General features: G+C 48.1%; 1 protein-coding gene and 1 non-coding gene across 2 annotated transcripts in view; both read left to right on the top strand.

Moving 5' to 3' along the window:
* Asic2 (acid sensing (proton gated) ion channel 2) overlaps positions 1 to 25,107 on the top strand; it is a gene marked incomplete at its 5' end in the record, with an annotated part of 242,526 nt that extends 217,419 nt beyond the window's left edge. Inside the window, 7 exon segments of the mRNA XM_005402835.2 lie at positions 11,307 to 11,457; positions 13,797 to 13,853; positions 15,047 to 15,200; positions 17,186 to 17,277; positions 20,600 to 20,679; positions 22,541 to 22,609; positions 24,153 to 25,107. Of these exon segments, the coding sequence (XP_005402892.2) occupies positions 11,307 to 11,457; positions 13,797 to 13,853; positions 15,047 to 15,200; positions 17,186 to 17,277; positions 20,600 to 20,679; positions 22,541 to 22,609; positions 24,153 to 24,254 (705 nt within the window).
* Trnaa-ugc lies at positions 1,946 to 2,017 on the top strand. The gene has a single exon. It is a non-coding gene; the product is annotated as a tRNA-Ala (tRNA).
* Positions 25,108 to 25,370: the final 263 nt, after the last annotated feature.

Here is a 25,370-nt window from a genome sequence, read left to right as displayed (position 1 = left end):
GGAGGCAGATTTATTTACATCAATGGGCCCTGATCAGAATCATTCCTAGAATATCAGGCCCCAATCTCTGGTGATCTAGGACTTTTATATGATACACAAGCCACAGGTACAAAGGCAAGACAGAGCAACCTGGCAGTTCTGATTAGCTAGCTGGGTGAGATAATTGGTCACAGGGCTAGGTTAATGACCATCAGTTACAAGTACAATCAAGTATCGTGTGTGTTCGGTTACCCTCTCATGGCTACAGGGGTCAAGAAAGTAATTATGAAGCCATGAAGCAGTTACAGAGCTAGGCAGTTTCAAAATATCAAAGTTTAAAAAAAAAATTTCTCTGGTACAGTTTTTCCCATTCAGAAGGATGGACGAATGGTTGGCTATGCAGGTGAGTGGATGGATAGATGGGTGGATAGGTAGGTGAGTAGATGGATGCATGGGGAGATGGATGGTTGGGTTAAAATAAAGCTGCCAAGGTTGCCCCTGTCCCTGTCCCTATGACATCAGCCCTGGAAGGATTGTTATAGAGCTTCAGAGGCATACACAGAGCCAGCAAGGACCAAGGTGGAAGTCACGTTTGAATGAGACTAGTTGTAGTCTTTCAACAAAGCACTCCTCTGCTTTTTTGGATAACCAATTCACAACTTCTGCTCTTGTCACTTTCCCTCCCACTCATAGACATTTTTGAAATGAATATAAGCTATTATTTTATTATTAGTCACAAATCATGGATAATTTGCTTTTTAAATTGATTTTTGTTGCTGGTTAAAATGCGACATCAGCTACTACTGTTACTTAGTTTCCTGCCAGTACAACAAACAACCGTGGGGGACTTCGGGGCAGAGGCAGAGTTTGCCTGGATTCTGATTGGGTGACACATTGGTCTGATTGGTCCAAATGCCAATCAGGGACGCACCTTCACTAGAGAGCAGGTTATGGCTGCTGTTCTTGCAGGGAAATCCTATTAAGCACATTCTGCATTTATATTGTATGTAGCAAGTTTTGCCAGTTCTGTGCAAATATTTAGCAATGTGGGGTTTGATGGCTTCTGAATATGAACCCTCTCAAAATGAAACATTTCCTCTCAGTTCCACTTTCAATCAAGTGGCAGTGCTAGGGCCCTATCTCTGACTGGTGATGTAAGTCCTACAGCCAGGATTTGGGGACTGGGAGCTGTCCCTTGTTATGCCTTATAGAGCACCACCTACACTGTACTACACCTCAGAGTTACCTATCCTGCACCCAGATGCCAAAAAAGATACCACAGCCCCTTGTTGGGACATGGGGAGCAGCAGAGCCAGATTAGGATGGAGTCACACAGGCCTGGGTTTGAGTCCTGCCTCTGCCATTTCTTAGCAATGTGATGGTAGGGAAGTCACCGACGTTTGCTCACCTGTGAAATGGCGATAATCATACTTAACAAGTGAGGAGTTGTAGGGCCAACCTGTCCAGTGAATCTTTCCAACAGCTCCTGTGTTGGAGTCTGAGGAACACACATTCCCGTCTCTCTAATCTCTGCACCAGCATCTGTCCATCCTCATAGCAACAACCCTGCTTCCCCTAGTGCTGCCTTGTTGTGATATATTCTTTTAGGCAAGGATATAAGATAGTTGTGAAAAGCATAAAGAGCTGGGTCTTAATCTCAACTCTGCCACCTGCTACCCACATGACCAATGTCACTTAACCTCTCTGGGCACCAGTCTCACCAGATATAAAACGGAGATAATAAAAGCACTGATTCCCAAAGGCTGTTAGGGAAATCAATGAGTCCCTGCTAGTAAAATCTTAGAACAGCGCCTGGCACCTAGTAAGAGTTCAATAAATACAAACTATGTTTCCACCATCAGTTTGTCTACAGTCGTCATTAAGACAAATAGTACCTAATTTCACTGAGCCACTGTGAGGATTAAAAGAAATGATATTCTTAAAAATACCTATCACGGGGAGGACTGGGGATGTGGCTCAGTGGTAGAGTCCTTGCCTTGCATGCACAAGGTCCTGGGTTCGATCCCCAGCGCCACCAAAATACCTATCATGGGTCAGGCACACAGTGGGTGCACACCAGCCCACAAGTGCTATGATTGCTCAGTCTCTTTAGGGTGACTTGCTTATTCCTGACCCCATCCCTTGTGGGTCGAGTATTCCCAAAGCAGGGCAAGGACAGGGAGAAGGAGGCCTCAGTGCTTCTGTGCTGCTGGCAAGGATACATCTCCCCTGAGAACCCATCACGGCCTCTGCTACCAGCTGGTTGGTGGATTTGGTTTTACTGTTTTATTTGATTTTGGAATTGTTTAAAAGGAGCGCAATATAATCATTTGCGAACACACTTAAATCACTCGGCAGGATGCAATAAAAACATCAAATGAAAATTACGGTTCAAAAAGCAGGCTCTGATTTCTCCTCTGCCTGGGTGGGCAAGATGGAGTTTGTACTTGTAGTGGAAGCTGGAGAAAAGAGGTGGGGGAAAAAGCATGCCTAGAAACAGGGGACACTTGGAGAGCCACCTGACCCCAGAACCTGGGTCCTCTCAGAGCCCAGGGTCCCTGACAGTTGGGACTGAGGGGTTGAATGTCACATTCAAAGTTACACAACAAAACCCTGCTCATCATCCAGTCCAGGTATCAGCTCGGACGCAATACTGAGCTAACCTCAATACAGAACTCATGGAGATCACGGGTAGTGTCTCTCCTACTACCCCTCCACTCAGTGGGCTGGGAACAAAGGTGACAAAAGGCCCCAGGGATGGGGGACATGCCTCAAAATGGGGGCAGGAGGAGCACAGGTGAACAGGAGTTCCTCAAATGCAGATACCTCATTTCACTCTCCTCTCTAGCCCTGGAGGCCAGCCTGGTGCCGGATGTAACCTGGGGGTTTTTGAAGTGCTTGTTCAGTGAGGCTAGACCACTGGGCTGACTGGACTACCAAAGCCCTTCTGAGGACCCCATCAAAATCTCAGCCCCGACTCTTGCCCACTGCTACTCCCTGCGCCCCCAGAGGCCACCTCCCCCAGGCTGAGCACTTCCCCTTCAATGGGAGCCTTGCTGGGCGAGCTGAACACCCTTTGACTATTTTCTCTGAGAGACAGACCACAAAGGGGATTTTTTTTTTCCCTCCACCCTCAAGGCAGTTTTTCCCAGAGCGAAGACTTGCTGCTGGCTCTGCACCAGGGTCACGCTGGCCTTGTCTTGATCCATTTTTCCAGACAGAGAAAGGGAAGAAAACATGTTTTGAGCCAAATATTTAACCAGACAAATCATCTGAGAGCAGCCCACCCACTTACCACCCCACGCCCTGGACTGCAATAAGTGAAACGCAGAAAGTCAAAGACTATGAAGACGCAGAAGAGTTTAGCAACTCTGCAGTCCCGATTTTACAGAGCAGATAAGTAAGGCTCGGAGAGGTTCCACTCCTGCCCCAATGGTGCTCTTCTCACGAACTCACTTGGTCCACAGCTCATTGCTACACAGCCATGAAGACATGGTCCACACTGCTGAATGCTGTTTCCAGTCAGTAACGTGCAGAGAGGGTTCCCAAAATAGAAACCCACAGGCCGCCGCATAAAACAAGTGTGTTACAGGCCATCGGAATGCATTTCCGCATCACTGATGCGAAGGTATGGCCAGGGTGCCCTGGCCTCCACTCTCTGTACTCCCTGAGCCCATCCTCCCAGGCAGGGACATGGGTGGGAGGTAACAATGCACTGGGAGACCACAGCTTCAGTTTATTCACCACCCACTATGCTTCAGGCGCTCTTGGAGATGTTCCATCTTGTTATACAACGGGGCAGAAAAAAATAACTTAACATGCTCTAGCATCCCTCTTTGGGAGGGAACCACCTTTCCTTGGGAAAATACCACGGTAAGGTGAGAGTGTGAGAAAGGATGTGGCCACGAGCCAAGACTTCCAAGGACTGTGAAACTGCTTAGGCATATCTTGAGTCTGCTCCTAGAAAGAGTAGGAAAGCATTTGAGGAGAGAGAAGAAAGGATAGAGAAGGGGAGAGAAAGATGGAGAAGGGCCAGGACCAGGCAAGGGGAAGGAGCAGAATCCATTTCTTCCTTTTCCACTCAAAGGTTTTGTTTCTCTCTGTTATAGACTCCTACTCCGGCCCCCTCGGCCCCTTCCCTGTGTTCTCAGGCCTTGCAAATGGTCTTCCTGGACAACTCAGTAAGGAGCTGAGTTCTATGTGGGGTCTTATGACACAGAACAGGGACCAAGAGATGTCAGCCAGAGGCAACAGCTGGATTACACCCACACCTATCAAGTTCAGCACTCACAGCCCCTCTGTGAAGTACTCAGCATCTCAGGATTGATGCTCATGATAAAAAGGTCAGCAAGGCCCAGCCACTTGCTCCAGGTCCCCCAATTTAAGTAGCAGAGCCAGGATTCAAAACCAGCTTAGCCTGGAAAATGTAGATCAACAAAGCATGCGTTCTTAACAAGGCCACTCCCAGAAGACAAGCCAAGGTCTCAGTTACTGGGTGAGTAAGAAAGAATAAGAAGAAGCCAGGCCAGGCCAAACGAGGCGAGGACCCTGACCCAACCCTGGGAAGGGGCTTTCAGGAGTATCCTGGAGCCTAGAGGGATTCGGTCCAGGGAGTACAGGTCCGGTGCTTGAAACAGGAGCCCAAGTGGCTGACATAGCAACACAGCCCATGGGCATCAGGTGAACTTCAGGTGAGCTGACTGAGGTTTCTCTTTGTCTCACGTGCTACCTCCGCCCCCAAGAACCAAAGTGACCGATTCTTAAGCAGGGGCACTGTCCTCTGCGTGTCTTCACAGCAGCATCCAAGTCAGGGCTTCAGACAGTGGGCTACAGACGCAAGGGAACTTGGCCAGGGTGTGGGAGATTGGCGGGACTCCCGCAGGGCAGAGAGCATCTGGAGCCGCTGTGCTGGCGGCAGCGCCACCTGCTGGTGCGCCTCAGGACCCTGGCTCCCCAAGAAGCGGGGAAGTCGGCAGTTGAGGAAGGACACAAGGCTGCCCGAGGCAGAGTATTCGCAAGCATCAGCTTTTCTGTATAAAATGAAAACGGAGATCGTGAAAAGCCTCGAGACACTAAAACAATGAAAGGCGAGCACTGAAGTATTCAATCATAAACGCTCTGAGCTCCTTACTCGGTTCATAAATTTAAGCAATTATCAAGCCCCCAGTTCCAGGGCACCGAGGAGAGCGGGGCAGGACGAGCTGTCAAGTAAATGCAAGGCTCCAGGCTCCAGCCCGGGAGTCCCTCCTCTCTACCCGGACTAGTTCATCCACCCACAACTTTGTCGCACACCAGCACCTCCTCCACACAGAGCTCTCTCTCAGTCCCCAGACAGGTAGATCTTGCCTTGGATGTCTTAATTGGGCAGGAATCTTTACTATAAGAAACATAACATAACTAAAGCCAAAAGAGGCGGAGTTTTTTGTGGGTTGTTGTTGTTGTTCTGTCTCTAAAGCCAAATTGTAAAGAGAACAAAGGTAGGACTGGGCTGTTTGTTGAATGAATGAAAGGACAGAAAGCCATGCAAGGAGCTTATTAGGGGAAGAGGCGAGATCTCGCTGAGCACCTACTCGCTGCTGGGGACCACTGAACCTATCTTATTTAATCAGATCAGGAGACTGGAGGCTAAGCTGGGGGCTACATAGCTTGGAGTTCAGGGTACTTTCTGGAGTTAATGCGCAGTCTCTAATTTTCAAATTATAATAGAGCTAGTGTCTTTGATTAGACATGGGGCTTAAGAGACTTTAGGTGGTCTCTTCCCACTGTACACCCACCGCTTAAATCTGTCTCTTCCTATCCCAGCCAAGTAATCGTACAGCTGCTGCGAGAACAGCCCTGGTGATGAAGAACTCGCTCCCAAGAGTACAATGATAATTTTATTATTGAATTATATTAGTGGATTAGGAATTTCTTCTTTATATTGAGGCAGAATGTACGCTGCTCTAGGACCGAGTAAGGTAATGAAAATAACGTGCCTACCACAGTGTCTGCAGCATCGAGAACTATTACCATCATCCCCACTTCCCTCTTACAACTATTCTTGTGTCTAAGTTTCCCTGGGGATGCCAGAAAACAAATCTAATTCTTCTTTCCTGAGACAGTCCTTCAGATGTTTGAAGACAGTGCTTCAGGGTCCCCCTGAGGCTTCGCTTGCCCAGGATAAACAAATACTCCAACCTTCTTTCAAACACTCACTGGTAAGCAAGAATCAGTGCTGTGTACGGTGTCATTCTTCCAGCTGCTACTGTGTGTGAGGCTTCGGAGAAGCTGGTGAAGCAAATGATGAACCAGACACAGCCCAGTAGGCAGGATATCTGAGTCACGACCTCTGCAAAGGAAAAGAAGGGAAATAGCAGACCATGAGCAAAGTTTAACTTATCAGTAGAGCTCCACCCGGCTACATTTGCTAAGCACCCATTTTGAGGATCCCTTTCAGTAGAAGAAAAAGAAACCCCCCCTCCAGTTAATTTACATAATTTTGGACCCCTAACCTCTGCCGTTTTGCTTGTTTTGGGATCCAGTATTGAGGAATACAGGGACCCAATCTATTCTAAATCATAGAATACCAACTCTCTACTTGGAGGTGAGCAACACTCAACTCTTCCCTTCTAGAACTCAAGGAAGTCCTGTGAATATTAAAAAAAGTATAGAGACTCTGTGTCCGCTGTAATAGTACAGTAGCTAATTTCAGACCGATCTTTCTGGAAATAGCAGTCAAATTCTAAATAAAATTTTAAGCTACTATGTGACTGCACTCGAGAGAGACTCAAAATAGCCACAGCCATGAAGAAAGGGAACCTATTTGTGAAATATACCTTTATTTGCCTGTCCTCGCATTTCAAAAGGAATACTGGGGACTGACTTCAACCACAAATCAGCAGGCATAAAATCAAGGAGCCAGTAATCAGAGTCCAGGGTTACCAGAAAGTCTGGAAATTTCTAGAGGAAGTCTTAAAAGGAGGAACTCACAGAAAGGGAGCCCCCAAATTTTTACATGAATGTCCTTAAAATCCAGCACTGAACTTGTACCACATACAAATGGAAAGGCACTCCAAGAACCCTAGGAGAAAAACAACAGCTAAACAAGCTGAGCAGTCACTTCAACAGCTGATCTTTAGGGCTACAATTCACATCTCCCCAGAGAGAGACTTGACAAACAACACAAGCTTCCACTGAAGCCCCGGATGAGTCACTGCTTAAGAGCTAAGATCCCATCCCAAGGCCAAAGGCTATAGCCCAAGACTAAAGGCAAAACTAAAATGTATTCACCTTTAAACAAAGATTGAAACAATGCCTCCACAAAATCAAAATGATTCACCATAAATTTGACAGCCTAGAACATAACCCAACACTAATTAGAGGGAAAGAACCTATCCAGTGTCACTATAAAGATTTACCCACAATGTCTAGGATATAATCAAGGCATGGTGGCACACGCCTATTGTCACAGCAGCTCAGGAGCCTGAGGCAGGATGATCTCAAATTCGAGGCCTGCCTGGGCAAGACTTTCTCAAATTTTAAAAAGGGTGAGGGATGTAACTCAGTTATGGAGCTCTTGCCTACTATATGTAAGACTGAGTTCAATTCCTAGTATCAAAATAAATAAATAATAAAAACTACCAGACACATGAAGTAAGAGTGAAAATGTGAGAAGAAAAACAAATCTGTGAGAACAGATGTACATATAAACCCCGCACTGAAACTGGAAGATAGCGACTTCATAATAACAATGATAAGCATGCTAAATAATGTGAAAAAAATGTAAGTAATGATAGAGTTTTAGCCATGATATGGAAATTCTTTTCTTTTTAAATGGGAGTTCTAGATGTGAGAAATATAAATCTGAAATTTCTAAATTGTTGAATGGGATCAACAAGACACTGGATACAAAACAAAAAATGAACATGACAGCTGAAGACAAGTTAGTAGACCTTATTCAAATGGGACACAAAAAGAAAAAAAGACTGATAAAATAAACAGAGACCCAACAATTTATAGGGCCCAACATACAGAAAGTGATATCACAGAGAGGAGAAACAGAACAAGACAGAAAATTAATTAAAGAAATATTGGCTGATATTTTTCCAAGTTTGTTCAAAAGTATCATTCCAGAGATCAATGATCTCAGCAATCTCAAGCAGGAAAGAAAGTACAAAGAAGCCAGGGGCAGTGGCACATGCCTATAATGCCAACACTTGGGAGACTAAGCCAAGAGGATCGCTGCCAGCTTGAGGCCAGCTGGGCTACAATGGGATTTTAAGGCCAGCCCAAACTAAATAGCAAGACCCTGTCTCAAAAAAAAAAACACAACAAAACAAAACAAAAACTCACAACATGACTTAGTTAAAATCCTGAAACTCGAAGGCAGAATAAGTCTTAAAATCAGAGATGTAAGGAGGGGAAAGACATACAGGAGAACTATAACTGACTCTCATCAGAAATAAGGAAACAGAAGATAGAGAAACAGCATCTTTGAAATGCCAAAAGAAAGCTCTTAACCTTACATTCTATCTACACTCAAAATGTTTCAAAAATAGGGACAGAGTTACAACATTGTAGAGACTAATGAAAATTTGCCATAGAAAACCCATTCTACAAGAAATATTTTTTATAAAAAGAACTTCTCAAACCTAAAGGAAAATGACATCAAATGGAAAATTCATATCTATAGGAAAATTCATATCTATAGGAAAAATAATGAGCACTGAAAATGGCACACATATGGGTAAATATAAAATACAAGTTCTCTTGCTCTTAACTTCTTTGAAAGTCTACGGGCTGCTCAAGGCAAAAATAATATTTACAGTGCATTACACTGTAAAATGTAAACTGGAAAAAATAAACAGTCTAAGAAAGTTGCCATGTCTGCACTACACATTTATAGCAGATGTAGAAATAAAGTACATGACAGCAATAGCATAAATGGCTGAAAAATATAAACTGAATTACTTGTGAAGTGGCATGATATTAACCTAAGATAGACTGTGATAAGCTAAGGATAAACACTGTAAATCCTAGAGCAACAACTGAAAATAATAATACAAGATGGATAAATCAAAAGCCAATCAAGGAGATAGAATGAGCTACTAAAATAATACTCAACCCAGAAGCAGTAAGAAAAGAAAGAGAAGAGAAGATTATAAAAATGGAGACAGGAAACAAAGAGCAAGATAGAAACTTCACCCGTATCAAGAACTGCATTAAGTCTACACAAATCAAACTCTCCAGTTAAAAGACACAGATATCACAGCACAACCCCCACCTAAAAGGCAGAGATTATCAGGTAGAATAAAATAACAGCATTCAAATAAGCTGTTTGCTTTAACCAACGCTCAAATAGACTGTATTTTAAATTTATAAAAATTTCAGTAGGTGAAAAGTAAAAGTATGGACAAAAACAAAAATTAAATGGTGGAAAAAATAAACAGTCTAAGAAAGTTGCCATGTCTGCTTTACACAACATAAAGAGGGTTATTTTATAATGATAACAAAATAAATTCTTGAGTAAGATATAAAAATACTAAACATGTATGTTAATAATAATGTTTTTAAAATACATAAAGCAAATATTAACAGAACTGAAAGAGTAGACAGATTTAGTCTTAGAGATTTCAATACTCCTGTCTCAGCAAATGATGAGTAAATAGAAAAGAATTGGTGAAGATGTACACTTGAGCAACACTATAAAACGACTTAATCTAATTGTTTGTCATGAAACACTATGCCAAGAATTATAGACTGTACACACTTTCCAAGTGTACATGGAAGATTCACCGACATAGACCATATGCCAACCCATAAAACAAATCTCAATAAATGTTAAAGAAATAAAACCATGGGGAGTATGTTTTCTGACCCAAGCATAATTAAATTAGAAATCAATAACGAGGAAAATGAGACAGAACACAAACTGCCACCATCAGGCATGCAAAGATATCACCACAGTTTCAAAAGACATTTTTCAGGGCTGGGGATTTAGCTCAGCGGCACAGCGTCTGCCTGGCAAGCGCAAGGTCATGAGTTCGGTTCCCGGTACTGGGAAAAAAAAAAAAAAAAAAAGACATTTTTAAATGGTAAAGGAATATTATAGACAACTTCATGTTAACAAGTTCAAAAACAAATAAAATAAACCAGTTCCTTGGGTCAAAGGGGGATGCAAGTTACCAAAACTAGCACAAGAGGAAATAGAAAATGTAAATGTTTCTGTAGCTACCTTGGAAATAAATCTCAAAAGCATCACATTGCATGAAAAAAGCCAGACACAGAAGAGAAATAATGTGAGCTTTCATTTGGAAGAAGTTTGAAAACAGGCAAGCCCAGTGGTGGGGATAGAATTCATAACAGTGATTGCCTCGGTGGTAGATGGACTGATTGAAAGAGACAGGAAGGAACTTGCTAGAATGATAAAAATTGTCCTATGTCTTGATTGGTGCAGTGGTTACATATGGATACATTTGTCAGGACTTGAACTATGTTCTTAACATGTGTACATTTTAGTCCTTAATCTCAAAAAACAAAATCAGTGTGAAGGATTTACTTTGAGGCTTAACATGTAGTAATTGCTCAACAACCATGAATTCTCCCATTTCTTACCCTCTCCATCCTCATCAGCAAATATCAAAGATGTTCATTTTATGTTGGTTTGGTTTAGTTTGGTTCTTCAGTACTTGGGGGTTGAACCTAAGGCCTTCACACAAAATTATACTCCAGCCCTTTTGTTAATTCTTTAATTTTAAGACCAATCTTGCTAAGTCACTAAATTGCCCACACTGGGCTCAAACTTGCAGTTTTCCTACTTCAACTTCCCAAAGTGCTGGGATCACAGGCACGTGCCACCATGCCTGGCAGATGTTAGAAGCCTATTTGTTGTCATTGGACCTCTAAGAATAGGACTATAATCTCCCCCAGAGCAGTAGCATACACAGAGTGGTCAGAATCATAGATAATAACCTAAACCCACTTCATCCTGAATCTGCCTGTGGGTTTTGTTCTGCACGTCTAGGCCTGGGTTTTCAATATCCCAAGCCAAGGTGGCAGAATTTCAATGGGTCAGTCCAAGAGAATGGAGATGACAAAGAGTGAAAATGGGAAGAGGCAACATGGGTAAGACTCTGAGAGGAATGATGTTTAGGGGAAGATTATAAAAGACAAGAAAACTCAAACCCAGAAGTTGTCGGCCTGGAAGGTCAGCGGAGTTGAGATTGGTCTGTCATCAACGGTCAGTAAGTACTTGTTGATTGAAAAGGTGGGTGAACGAGGCAGAGTCTGTGGAGGCGGAAGAAGCAGCACCCTCCAGGACTGACGGCTGCCCCGCTCCTGTCTTGCAGCTCACATACCTGCCCCCACCCTGGGGCGAGTGCCGATCCTCAGAGATGGGGCTCGACTTCTTTCCTGTTTACAGTATCACCGCCTGTCGCATTGACTGTGAGACCCGCTACATTGTGGAGAACTGCAACTGCCGAATGGTCCACATGCCAGGTGGGTGCCAGGCCTTCTTTGCACTCCCTACCCGAACGGAAACTCATCACCCACTCCACTAGGATCCAGAGGGGCATGGTTCTGGGAAGACTCCGTTACTTGACTACTGAACATTTAGAAGCCAGATAAAAGCACTCAGCCCAGCAACCAAAGCAGCATCCCACTGTCCAGAAGTGTCCAGATGTTAGGAGAACACTCACCCTGGGGTTCACTATGTTTGCCAATTGTTTGCCACCCTGACCTCTTAAGAGTTTAGTGTTCAGATCGCTGGGTCCTTGCTGTTCTTACATCCTGGTGTGGTACATGTTTAAACATCCAGATGTCTATTGCTGTCATCCAGATGCTTCCCTTCTTGGATCCAAATGTCTAGCACTCTTTCAAGAGAGGCAAAAGTCTATTAGCCAGGAAGTAAATGTGTGTCTACTGGCACTTCTGTTGTCAGACTAACAATGCGTATAGCCGTGTCGTTCGAGTTAGTCGGCACGTCAGAGGCAGAAGTGTGGGGCGGGCGCGGGGTTGGGCAGGAGTTTGGTGTTGTACCAGAGAGGGATGATTGGGGTTGGACCCAGGGCTCTTGGCCTCTACTTCAGGCTCCTATATTCACTTACTGTGTGACCTTTACAAATTGGTTAAACCCCTTTTATTCACTTTCATTATCTTTAAAACAAAACCGGTAGCTGTTATAAGGATAAAATGAGGCTAGGGTATAAAAATGGATTACAAACTGCAAGCATCAACTGCCTGCTGTGCTGGCATATAAAGGGAGGGAATCAAAAGTCATATTGGCTGAGGACCTACTATGCACCAGGAACATGTTGCATTTAATGGTTGTTAATCCATGCTTATATCAGACCTTCCGTTCATTGAAAGAAATCCTTGTTTTGGACCTGGAGTTCATCACCACCAATTGTTTTCCTTTGTAACCATCCCTGAAGCGAGCAGTCCCATAGCTGAATTCTGAACTACATCATTCATTAATAACCAGTAATTTTTTAGTAATCTGAGATTAGAACTACTGAACTTTAAAACAGGCTCAGTCAAAAGAACTTTGCCAAGATGATTAAGGTTACCACCTTCATGAGGCAAAGATGATCAGGGCGAGACCAATCTAAACATGCGCTTCCTAAAGTCAGTGTCCCTCCCCGAGCAGAGATGCAATTCTTTTGACTTTGAAGATGGAGGAATGTGGGTGTCCAGTGAATATGGGGTGGCCTCCAGAAGCTGGAAAAGCAAAGAAATGAATTCTTCACGAGAGCCTCCCGGAAAGTACTCACCCTCCCAACACCTTGACGTTAGCCCACCTTGACGTTATTGTCTTACAGTTAGTTCTATCTGACTTCTGACACACAGAACTAACTGAAGGACAATAAATTTGTGTCCCTTTAATTAATAATGCTAAAATTGCCTCTGAGCTTCCTAGAACACAGAGAAGAAAAGGAAACATGGCATCCAAATTGTTATGAGAAAGAGGGAAAACTTTCAGCTCTTTACCTCTCTGAAAATAAGTTTTTGGGAAATAATTAGGAAAGAAATTGCGGAGGATTTTAACTTTAGCATTTCTAAAGGACAGAAAAAAAAAAAAAGATCTTGCACTTCTATGGAGAGCCCAGAAAGGAGAAACCAGCGCTGATGAATGTTACTGGCCTGATGCTCAGACGGAGCCACAAGCCAGTGAATTTCATCAGGAAGCCTGAACCAAAGGCAAACTGGCAAAGAAGAGCATTTAACCATTCCACCTGGGTCACTATAACTGGCATCTCAGCTGCTAATAAGGAATTAAGGGCGGAGCAAAGAGAGAGCACAAAGCAGCTTTTGTTCCCATACAGGAGGATGGTATACCAAGAAGAGCCCTACTAGCTTCAGGCCAGATGGCCTCTGATGAAAGCCCACAGCTGTCCCTGTCACCTGTGGTGTCCTGGGCGGCAGGGTATTCACTCCTTCATAGGTAGAACAGATACACCATTCCCTAGCTGAAAGGCTCCCTCTGCAGATAGAGGAGACCACGCACATGCCGGCCGAGGAGGGATTCCCTCCACCTCCCTGCCTCAGTCTTCCAGGCAAGCTCACCTGTCACCCACAGGAGCTGGGAGGAGCTACAGCGCCACCTGGAAGAAGTCAGCTGGGCAGGTCCTGTGTTCTGTCCTGTCCAAGCTCACAGAGCAGATCAGAGCACAGTCTTCCAGCTCGGGGCACACCCTGACCACTGACTCTCTTCCAACTCTGGAGGCTGCTGCCCGTGTGGGTGCCAGGAGGGAATCACCGCCCCCAGGAGGGAGACACTGCTGACATGCGCAGTTCTGCCTAAGTAACTAACTGTCCCTCCGTGTCTCTCTGCGCAGGGGATGCCCCTTTCTGTACGCCAGAGCAGCACAAGGAGTGTGCAGAGCCTGCTCTAGGTCAGTACTGGGGGTCATTGGGAGTGGGGGCTGGGGTCAAGGTCACAGAGGTCATCTGAGTGGGGGGGTAGGAGAAGCAGGGAGAGGGTGGGAGGAAAGAGGCTGGGCAGGACAGAGTCTCACTGCAGGGAGGGGAGAGGGTGGAAGGAAGGAGGGAAGGAATCCATGCAAGAGGGTGAGGGTTGGAGCGGGGTGAACACAACAGGGACAGAACACAAGGCCGAGGGAGGGAAGAGAGGTATGGAGGGGAGGATGAAGGGGTAGATTTCAGGGAGAACAGAGGATGCTAAGGGGTGCAGGGGGAGAACAGAGATGAAGAGATGGGCACCGGAAGAGCGGCAATACCTTCCCTCACACACTCCGCTGGTGTTCACCTGGAGAAGCCAAGGTTCTTCCAAAGCAATCCCATCTTTCCCATGCTCTGTTGAGCCCAGGGCCAAGGGGAAGGCCGGGAGGCAAGGTCAGGTTTACAGTCCGTGTGCTCAGTGGAAGGCCCGCAGCCCTCCCTCCTCCGAGCCAGCCTGCTGGGTGTGTGCTGCTTAGAAGGACTCTGCTGACTCCCCAGCTGGAAGTCTGTAAGGGATGGAGATGGACAAGCAGAGAGAATTGTGAGCAGTGTGCTCTTAAGCCCATTCCTAGGGAAGGAGAAAAGGACAGAGAGAGAGAGAGAGAGAGAGAGAGAGAGAGAGAGAGAGAGAGAGAGAGAATAATGCTTAAAAGAAAGGAAAGGGAGAAAAGGGCTCCAGCTACAGAGAGGCTGTCTTCAGAGAACAGAGGTGAGGACCCTTGCCATGTGTACCCCAGCAGCAGAGGAGGAGCTCTGGGCTCCTGGTACAATAGCTTCCCATGTTGGCCCACTCTGTGGATAAGAACACTGAGTCCTGAAGCAGAGAAGGAAGCCATGGGAATCAAGGGGCCAGGGACTGCCTTGGAGCCCATTCTCAACAGAGGCAACACCTCCAACAATTTTTAAAGGGTGACACGACAGTACCGGTACCGAAAGCCAAAAGAAAACAAGACCAACCTACAGCCAAAGCCCAGGTCCTCTATCTCCAAGATTCCTCCACCCTCCTTCCTGAGATCAGCACTCCCTCCCAGCTCACTTCTCAGCTGCTAGAATCCAGCTGTGCTGGACCAGAAGTCCCTGTCCCTTCACCTGACTAAGACCCCCCCACACGCCCTCTCCCCTCCAGGTCTGCTGGCGGAAAAGGACAGCAATTACTGTCTCTGCAGGACGCCCTGCAACTTGACCCGCTACAACAAAGAGCTTTCCATGGTGAAGATCCCCAGCAAAACGTCAGCCAAGTACCTGGAGAAGAAATTCAACAAATCAGAAAAATATATCTCGTAAGTTAAGTGGGCATCCTGGGGAGGGGAAGAGGAGAGAATGGATCAGGAGGAAATTGAAGGTAATGCAGGAGGAGGGCAAAAGTAAGCAGTTAGTGCAATTTAGCGAACATGAACTGAGCACCTGGGTGTGCCATGCTCAGAATCTAAAGATGACCTAAGGCTCAGCTACTGCCTTTGAGGAGCTTGCTGTCTCCCAGGAGGACAAGTCCACAACTGAATGTCACGTCCACGTACACACATGGTGAGAGAAAGTGATGCACTGCCTGCAGTGTGTGTGGAGGTGAGGTCATGAAAAGCTTCAGAGATTTTCAGGATGCCCAGGAGTTCTCCACACAGACCCTGCACATTCTGTTTCCTCTGCCTGGCCTATTTTCCTGCCACTGTCCACCTATCTGGTTCCTCCATGTGCAAATCTCTGTTTAAATGGCATCGCCCCAAACAGCTAGATTCTGTTTCCTCCTGTTAATTTTCTCTCCAATTACTCTGCTTTTTCCTTCACAGCACTGACTGAAGTATGTAATTATGTATTCCAGTTGTGATTCCTTGTTTTATTACCCGCCTGTTCCCCTAGATCTAAAACCTCCTGAGGGCAGGAGCCTCTCTTTTTTGTTCTCTGCTGCCTATCAAGTACTAGTAAAGTATCTGATAGAGTGGATGCTGAAAAAATATCTTCTAAGGGAGTGAATAAATGAAGGGCCTAGAAGAGGGTGTCCCAGCAGAGGCTCAGCAGGGAGAATTGGCACAGGGTAGACAAGAGACACAGGGGAAGGTGGACATGTCAGAGCAAGAGGGTCTGTTAGGCTGAGCTGGGGGAGTGGGAGGTTGTGGAGTGCAGGGGCTGAACTTCGACCTAAAAAAACAGGATGCTACTGAAGTGTGAGACAGTACCAGGCTCACATTTATATTTCAGACCCCTGCTCTCCAACAGAACATTCGGTAAAGACGGAGATGTTCCACATCTGCGGGATCCTCTATGGTAGCCACTAGACGTGTGGGGCTGTCAAGCATTTGAAATGTTGCTGTGTGACCAAAGAACTGAATTGCAATGTGATTGCATTTGGATCCATGTGATCATTTTAGAAGGCCCTTCAGATGACTGTAGAGGAGATGTGTGGACAGCAAAATGGGGAGAAGGGAGCCTGTTAGGAAGCAGTTGCCATAAATCAGGCACGACATGGTGAGGCTTTGAATGACTCCTGGGTGGGCTGTGCATGGGGCAAGAAGGGTCTGCTCCTCTCTTCCCCAGCTATTCCGTCCTGAAGACCCATACCCCATCCAGGGACAGCTTCTGCTCAGCACGCTGAGAACAGGGGTGTGGAGGGCAGGGTGAGCTACACCTAAGTAGATGCAGATGTAGATGCCAGCCCCACTGCTTAGGGAGCATCTTTGGGCAGTGATGATTTCTGCTGTCAAGATGTATCTCGTTAACACATCTTCCTAGGAGAGGAGCAAAGCGAGCCACATCCCGTCTGCTAGAACTTCCCATATCCAAGCCAGACATCAGTTGCCCCCTAGAAATTCACTCTGATTTGGCAAAGCCAGCGTAGGACTTTCCATGAGGAGAAGTTGGTTTTCAGCTGCAGGAGGAATCTGGAGGCTCTTGGGACTGGGCAGGGCCACTAGCAGGTCCACTGGGACAGACACCACAGCCAGCCTGGTCAAGAGATTGCTGAACTTGTTTTCATGCTAAGGACCCAGGTGGGACCTTAGGGCTCAGAGCCTACAAGCCAGGCAGGACTCTTGAAAAGGATGTCAAGAGAGGGGTTCAGAGAGGGCAAAGGGGGCAGCTGATAGAAGCCCGAGGTCCTGGGCTGGAGCTGGCATCTCAGTTTCAAGTTCCAGCGCCACCACTAACCCATCCTGCCTGTGGGCAAGCTCCCTGAGCCTCCACTTCTCCATTGGTCCCCAAACAGCTGAAATCAGAGATCCCTGTGAATGCTGATGGTTCTAACCATGTGCGGTACTGAATATTCCCTCTGCAGAGAGAACATCCTTGTTCTGGATATATTTTTTGAAGCTCTCAATTACGAGACAATTGAGCAGAAGAAGGCGTATGAAGTTGCTGCCTTACTTGGTAAGTCAGAGTGTCTGCTGCACACATTTCCGCATCTCTTAGGGGATGGGAAGGAGGGAGGGAGGAAGGGAGGGCAGGTGGGCGGGAGGCAGGCAAACCCATAGATATATATGCTTCTGAAGAAGTCAGGCCTTGTAATTTACTAATTACTCCCTCATTCTTTGCTCGGCTCCTGGGTTAGACAGGGTAGAATTCCAGTGTGGGAGATCTGGGGCCCAATTCAATCGATAATCTAAGCTTCAGCACTCTCCCACACACACACCCTTGCAATAAGAATGGTGAACATAAAGGCCCCTCAGGACCTTTCCAGCCCTGCCTCTTAGACTCCATGGTCTTCTGCTCCCAGGGCAGAGTCAGATTCCTGAGGCCTGGAAGGAAGAAGAGACACCGACACGGTCAGGGTCCCAGATGGAACCCAGCCAAGGGCAATCTGGCTACATTGAGACCAGGTGTTGCGCTCTGGACTGAGCGAGAGTCCTTTGTCAAACATAAAAAAAAGGGCTGCTCTCCCCAGGTGTCCACCGACCTGACTGCCACCCACATAAGTTGACATTAGCTGCTCTGCCCCCCCCCACACACACACACAATGGACACAGGGAATGATTTAACCCTGTCCCACGCTCCCAAGACCCCTGAGAGTGGATAGCCCCGAGGACCTACCTCTCAAGCCTTTCTGCCATCTCCCACCTACTCTAAAGAGGGGACTCCAGGTCTGTTCCCTATGGACAGAAACAGCTGCTGTCTCTAGGACTCAACCGAAGACAGTAGTATCCTAGGAAGGGTAGGAGCCTTCAACCTAGACACACAGGAGGAAGAGCTGGCATTAAACCCGAGGGCCCCTGTATGTAGCCATCAGGATGTGGGCAGCTGGTTTTTTACCATATCTGTCTGCCGAATGGGTTTCATAGTATACACTTTATGAATTTGCCGTGATGGTTAGACATGATAAGGCTTGTAGCCCAGAGAAAGGCTATAAGTAGCAGTTTCTGACACTTAGGTAGTCATCAGTCCCGCCTGGTGCATCCAGGGGACCACCTGGCCATTTTCACACATACGAGGCCAGTAACGGGGCCACAGCTCAATGCCAGGTGGGTTCAGGTGGCAGCAGAGGTCATTGTGGCCAAAGGCACTAAGCCAAGAGATTCACACCCTGGGGGCTACAGTAGAGTTCATGCCCCCACCCAGCCCCTGTGAGTCCTGAAGGTGACTCAGGCTGTATTGCTTCCCCTCCTCCAGCATAGGCTCAACCTATCATCCTCTCTCTCTCTTTCTCTCTCTCTCTCTCTCTCTCTCTCTCTCTCTCTCTCTCTCTCTCTCTGATCAGGGAGGGCCTGAGCTCTGAATCTGTCATATCTGCATCAAATATGAGCATGAGCTTGTTCCCAGCATACTGTTCCCACCCAGAATAGCCTGCTGAGGAATCAGGCTGCCATCTGTACCTCCTGTGATGACAGCATGTGCCACTTGCAAACCCTCAGCCATCAGGCCCAGCCTGGCCCTCCTTCACCACCATCCACAGTCAATGCACCCACAGTGTACAGACACTCACCCCACCCAGGCGCACCCCCCACCCTATGTGCAGATACCAACCTATGGGTCCATGTGCCACACACAATGCACACCTCTGTGTCCCCGTACACCAACCAAACATAGCTCCACAGACATACCATGCACACAGCAACCTGGCCAGACACACTGCAGGCCAGGACACTACATATCTGTTACCTACCCCTGCAGAGCACACACAGAAACGCCCCCACCCCCGCAGGCTCACACATGCTAAACATCCGCATCAACTTTCCCCACCTCCACAAACCTACACTCACACACACCCAGACACACTCAGTGTGCCTATGCAGAGGTGGCCACCCACATAAAGCCATCATCAGCCAGATACTCTGCCTGTTTCTAGACAAACACATGCAGACACCTCACCCCTCAGTACACACACCCCTCCATACCACTGTGTCCCAGCCCTGCTGCACACAAACACAAACTCAACCCTCACAACTGATGTACACCTTTAGACATGCACATTCCCCAGTAAGCCCGCATTAAAGACGTTAGAGAGTACAATCAGAGAGGAGAAACATGAAAGGGAGCATCTTTGAGTCCACCATTAGGTTCCCTCCCCACTATCTATTCTTTTTCACTGGGGATGACAGTGTTGGGCTCCAGCCAGCCGTATTCAGGAGAAGAGTGGGGCAGGTCTGCCCACCAGAAAGTCCTCAGACCAAGAGATCAGTCTGGGATCTCCAGGAGGACTGTAGGCCCATTCCCCACAAAAAATACCTCCAAGCCCACCCCTCTCCCCAGCCAACCCAGTGGCTTACAGCCAGAGATCAGAGCTGGGAAGGACTTCACAGTTCAAACCCTTCACTCCCTTCGGATCACCATCACCAAAACCCTTTGGAGGCAGGGCTGCTGAGGTCAGGGCTTGTCAAAGCCACACAAGTTGGCAGGCACTCTGCAGACCCAGAGCCCTGTGCTTTATTTGCTGCTCCTGGACCCTTTGAGACTCTCATAAGAGCTGTGGGCTGTCTGGCTACAAATGCTCAGGTGCACATGCATCTTGCCATCTCTTTCACTGGGTTTCCAAGCATCTGAGATCTTAAGAAAGTGGTTCTCAAACTCTGGTGGGCCTGAAAACCATCTTTGAAATTAAAAACTTCGACATTCATACCTCAACCTCAGAGATTGTGATTCTCTAGCCCCAAAGAATATCCAGGTATCTACATGGGTAGCAAGGCTCCCAGGAGATCTTGATGCCAGGAGCCAGAAGACAAATCTAGCAAAACTTTGACCCTGGGGGCCCCAACACCTCAGGGTGAGAACCTCTGCTCTAAAAAGAGACTATGGTGAACATTGACCCCTGGTCAATATCTCTCCCCTGGGGAGAGAGGGTTTATCTCCTGTGACCCAATCCCAGGAATGGGAGGTGCCCATACCACGGTTGGTGGATGGGGGTGTCTGTCTTGACACTGTTCCTGAGACCTTCACCCAGGACACTGACACATGGGCCCCAGGCTAGACTATGCCCCGGTCCAGGGCAAAGACCCTCATCTCATCCCCATTCCCAGTGCAGAACCACATAGGATGCAGTCAGTGTAATCCTGAGAATCACTGGGCCACCCCAGGATCCCCCTACCCCTGCTGGACGCTGGCACACTCAGCGCTCAGAGCTGCGTAGTGAGGTGACACGGCCCAGGCCCCTGCAGAGGGGCACAGTCAGGAGTGCTAGCTTCCTCCCTCTTCGTCAGATCACCCCCTTCTGGAAGCCACATAAGTAAAACTACCTTTTTGGTCTTTTCCTTCTCTCCAGGTGACATCGGTGGTCAGATGGGGTTGTTTATTGGTGCTAGTATCCTTACAATACTAGAGCTCTTTGATTACATTTATGAGGTAAGTGCTAGGGGTGCTCTTGGGGAAATGACCATATCCTCATCCTGCCCCCAGGTTTAGACCCGAGGCATGGCAGAGGCAAAGGCCTCCGCCCACCTACCCACAGCCTGCTACTCCTGCTGGAGTTCACACTGTCATCTTCTGAGCCTAGGCCCGGGCGTGAGAGTGGACTCTTACGTGTGGGAAGCCATGGTCCTATCCTGGGCCAGGGGCTGGTGCTGTCTACACAGCAAGGAGGGTGGGTGGGAAGCAAAGGCCAGACTCTGCAGCCCCTCAGCCCCACTGGAGCAAGGCTGGAGGCAGCAAGTTCATACCATTAGTGTATCCACATCTATACACACTTACACTATATACACAACATATCACACATATATACACTACAATTACCTACACCATGCACTCATACCACACTCACACATATGCATACCATACACACACACAGACACACACACACACCATGCACAAGCCTGCCCTCTGGGAAGTCTGTTCTGCAGTCACTGCCCCTGTAGTCTTCCATGACCAGGCCATTCTCATCATCTGACCAGTCCCAGCGAGGACACAGTGCTGCATACCAGCTGCCTGCCTGCTCTGTCTGAGGAGATGTCTCCCTCAAGAGGCAGCCAAAACAAAGCTTCTGGAAGCTCCTCGGACAGAGACAGTAGCATCTGCACGGGGAGCTCCTGGAGTTTGCCAGGAGAACCCAGCCAGAGGCCGCACCCCTGGACGCTGCACTGAGCACCAATCTGGGCAAAGAGCACCAGAGCTCAGGCAGCCACTTGAAGAGCAGCACTGGGTGAGCAAGCTCACCTGCACTAGGACATGCAGCCTGCAGACGGTCTGTCCCAGGCCCCGTCCTGACACCATGAGCACCTCCATCCCCTTGGCTGTGACACAGCGGTGCCCTTCACCCCACTGCACCTCCTGACACAGGCACAGAAGTCCTAAGAAGTGCCCAGACCCGCAGATACCACTGGACCTCCTGATCCCAGGCCAGCACACGGGAGCCATAGATCAGCATTCTGCCGCCCAGGGAAGGCTGCCTATGGCCTAAGGCCACTGGGAATCCTTACGGGAGCTGTGGGAGCCCTGGGGCCGGGGTCCTCTGGAGACTGTCTACATGATGATCCTAACCCATATTTTACTTTGCTTATTCATTCTTGTGAAAAGCTATGCAAAGCTGTAGCAACCGACTCACACCAAATAACATATTTAAGGACTACTTTCTTTTTTTTTTTTTATGTGCTTTTGAGACAGGGTCTCGCTATGCGGTTCAGGCCAGGCTTGAGCTCACTTTGTAGCTCAGGCTGACCTCGAGCTCACAATGATCCTCCAGCCTCAGCCTCCCAAGTGCTGGGATTACAGGCGTGCACCACCACACCTGGCTAAGGACTTCTTTCAATTGTTAGGAATAAAATGTCAGCAACTCAGGAGTGCCCTCATCATGTGAACTGGACAACTCTCAGTCCCTGAAAGTGGATATTGGTCTGTCCCCCAGGCCCAACCTCAGAAAGGGGGTCCCAGGCTGCTCCTGGGACCACCAGGGATCCAGTCACACCAGTCACACCCTGCCATTTATCTAACTCTCTTTCGCAAGAGAACACCACCCACCCTGCATGACAGGCCTCCTACTCCCTTTTCCAAGCTTTCTGTCCAGCAACAAAACCCCATGCCAGCCAAAGGTTGGGTTAAAACAGACAGGCTCTCGGAGTTATCTGTTGGGCTGGGTCCTTGTCACGATGTGTCAGCCACAGCCCAGACCGATTGCCTCTGGGGCTCCCCACTGGAGCCCAGTGAAGGAAGTCCCCTCTACTTCTGTACCATCTTCCTGGCCTGACCACCCCCTTCCTGAATTTTTTTGCAGCTGATCAAAGAGAAGCTATTAGACCTGCTTGGCAAAGAGGAGGATGAAGGGAGCCACGATGAGAATGTGGTAAGGGCCGTTCCTGGGTGGGGTTGGGAGCTGTTGAGTTCCTGTGTGGCTTGTACAGCAGTGTGAAGGCAGACACTGGGGCCAGGCAGGAGAGGTGCGGCTCACTGCACACCTTTCCATGGCTCGTGAGGCCCTGTCAGTCCCCAAGCCCACGGACACTCCAACTGCACCTTACCCCAAAGGCTAGTGGGTGAACCGTGGATGTAGCCGGTCCCAGGAGGGTCCTGCTTGGCCCAGTACAGCTTTTCCTAGGCCACAGGGCTACTCCACTCATCTCACGGCCTGGGGAGAGCAAGAGAGGCTCTCATAGGTCTACTTCCTTATTCTCTGGGGGTGGCAAAATGGGACCAGAGTGTTACCAGCATTTATCCCCTTTGAAGGTAAAATAGGGCAGTGGTAAGAGGTGCCTGGATTCCAGCTCTGACGCTCAAAAGCTGTGTGTCACTGGCCTGTGGGCCTCAGTGGCCTCAAATACAAAAAGAAGGTAAAGACACACCCTTCTGTAGGGTGACAGTGTGGCGGTAATGACTTGGTCCACACAGGCACTCAAGACAGCGCCCGACATGTACCATGGGCACCTCTTAGCACTGCCCTATTTTACCTTTTTCGTCCAGCCAGAGAGGCAGCACTGGTTCTGGTTGGTCATCATCCTCCCTCCAAACTCAGTCATTCCTGGCTAAGGTCTTAGCTGGCCAGTGCAGGTATTACTGACTTTCCCCACCCAGTGGGGAACCCCAGATCAGCACCTCAGAGGGTACATCCAGTGAGTGACTGTCTCTTCCCCGCCAAGTCAACCAATCCCGAATGAGTCCAGCCCCTTCTCCTGCATAGACTCCCATTTCTGTTCCAGATGCTGTCCCTACCTATCTGCCAAGCTAAAAATCTTGCTTTGATCTCTCCAGCACCTTCTGCAGGAGGACAGAAGACAACCTCTGGGGAAAGAGAGGGCAGTATAGAGAGGCTCAGGCTCTGGTCTTAGCAGGGCTGTCTGGATCCCAGATTCCCTACTTCCTAGCTATGTGCCTGGGGTGGGGAGCAAGTTACTGAACCTCCCTAAGTATCTGCATACGATCTTAGGGGCTCAGAGCGTTGTCATGAGGATTAAGAGAGATGATGCTGATGAATGGATCAGCACAGTACCTAGGTGACAGGAAGTGCTCAGCAACTGGTGGCTACCTCTGTAACCTCACCTCCCTCCCTTCCAAATGTCTCAGACTATGGCCACCCCTCCATCCTTCTCCTCCTCCCCCACCTATCCATGTCAAATCTCCCCAAAATTCCTGGCACAGCCTCCTAGCTAATCTCCCTGCTCCTGTCTCTCCTGGCCTCCTGCCCACTGCAGCCTGCAGCCTCCTGAAGACTCAGAGCCATATGAGCCTCCCTCTGCTCAGGGACTCACAGCTACTCCTCCCTGGAAGGCCCTCACCCTAAAACTCTGATCAGCTCTGGTCCTAAGCTGTAGAGGCTGCAACCCTTTCTGCCTGACCCTGAAATGAATTTTTGCTGAATGAATGATAGACACCCACCTTCCCTTTCCCTGCAGAGTACTTGCGACACGATGCCAAACCACTCTGAAACCATCAGCCACACTGTGAACGTGCCCCTGCAGACGGCCTTGGGCACCTTGGAGGAGATTGCCTGCTGACACCCCTCAGGCTACCCAGCACCCTCCAAACAGACCTTAAGGCCCAAGACCCAGGACAGGGGACAGCAAGCTCAGGTGGAATGGCCCCTGATGACGGAAAGAAGCAAGAGCCCCCTATGCACACATTGCAAACTTCTACCAAACCTCGCTCCGGCCACGTCTGACATGAAGCGTCCCTGGGCCCCGCTGTGCGTCCCTCGTAGGAGAGATGAGTCACACTCTGGAACAGTCCCAGAACCAACCTGCCATCACATCTCACTGCCAGATGTATAAAGCACCTGCATGCTCGGACTTCTTACAGCGCCACTCTCCATCTGTCTTGTACATGACGTTCCACCATGTGGTTTCCAGCGTCCACTCTGGCCTCTGCAGTGGGACCAGATTCCAACTCGTCTGTGAGGCCAGGCTGGAGTCAAAACTGCACAATCAGGAGGGAAATCACAGAACTCTACTATGTTGAATCCTTGTGTAGTTTGTGACGGTTCTTGATCTGCCCACAAACCCCTTTCCCCCCCAAAACAGCCCATGGGGATCTGGTACTGAAGGTGCCCAGCACCAACCTCCCTTTGACCCCAGCACCTGTGGAGGCGACACAGTGGCCTGGGTGACCCCAGTATCCATCCATGGCGCCACCTCATTCTTCTCTCCCTGTGACACAGCTTGTACAGTCTGATTCTTTTTTATTGGGGGGACTTTTTTGTTTGTCTGTTGGAGATTTGTTTTGTTTTGCTTTGTTTTGTCGTTTTTGGTTTTGATGTTGAGGTTTGGTTTGGTTTTTTTTTTCCATTTTCTTTGGAGTTTATTTATTCGTGCTTCAAATCACAGTCATATTAAAAGCTGGTCTTGTGGAAAAGGCTGTGTCATTTTTGCCTTTTCTTTGCATCTGGGTCTCTGTCCCTGAGGGCTCAGGAAAGAGCTCAACCTGCTAGGCCAAAGCCGTTAATATGTAGCCAAAGTTTCATGCAATAGAACCTCCCTTTACAAAACGTGTGCACTCTGTATTAACTCCTATAACTCTCATGAAAATGGTTGTCCACAACCTTCTTTGTGACATCATGACTCAGGTTATAGCCGTGTTCTGAAGGATGTTGTCCCAGACCATGAAAGAGAAACAGA

This window comes from Chinchilla lanigera, unplaced genomic scaffold (assembly GCF_000276665.1).
Source record: "Chinchilla lanigera isolate Chin_1 unplaced genomic scaffold, ChiLan1.0 scaffold00080, whole genome shotgun sequence".
NCBI classification, from domain to species: Eukaryota; Metazoa; Chordata; class Mammalia; order Rodentia; family Chinchillidae; genus Chinchilla; species Chinchilla lanigera.
The sequence above is the reverse complement of the archived record's forward strand: the minus strand, read 5'-3'. Positions and strand labels throughout refer to the sequence as shown.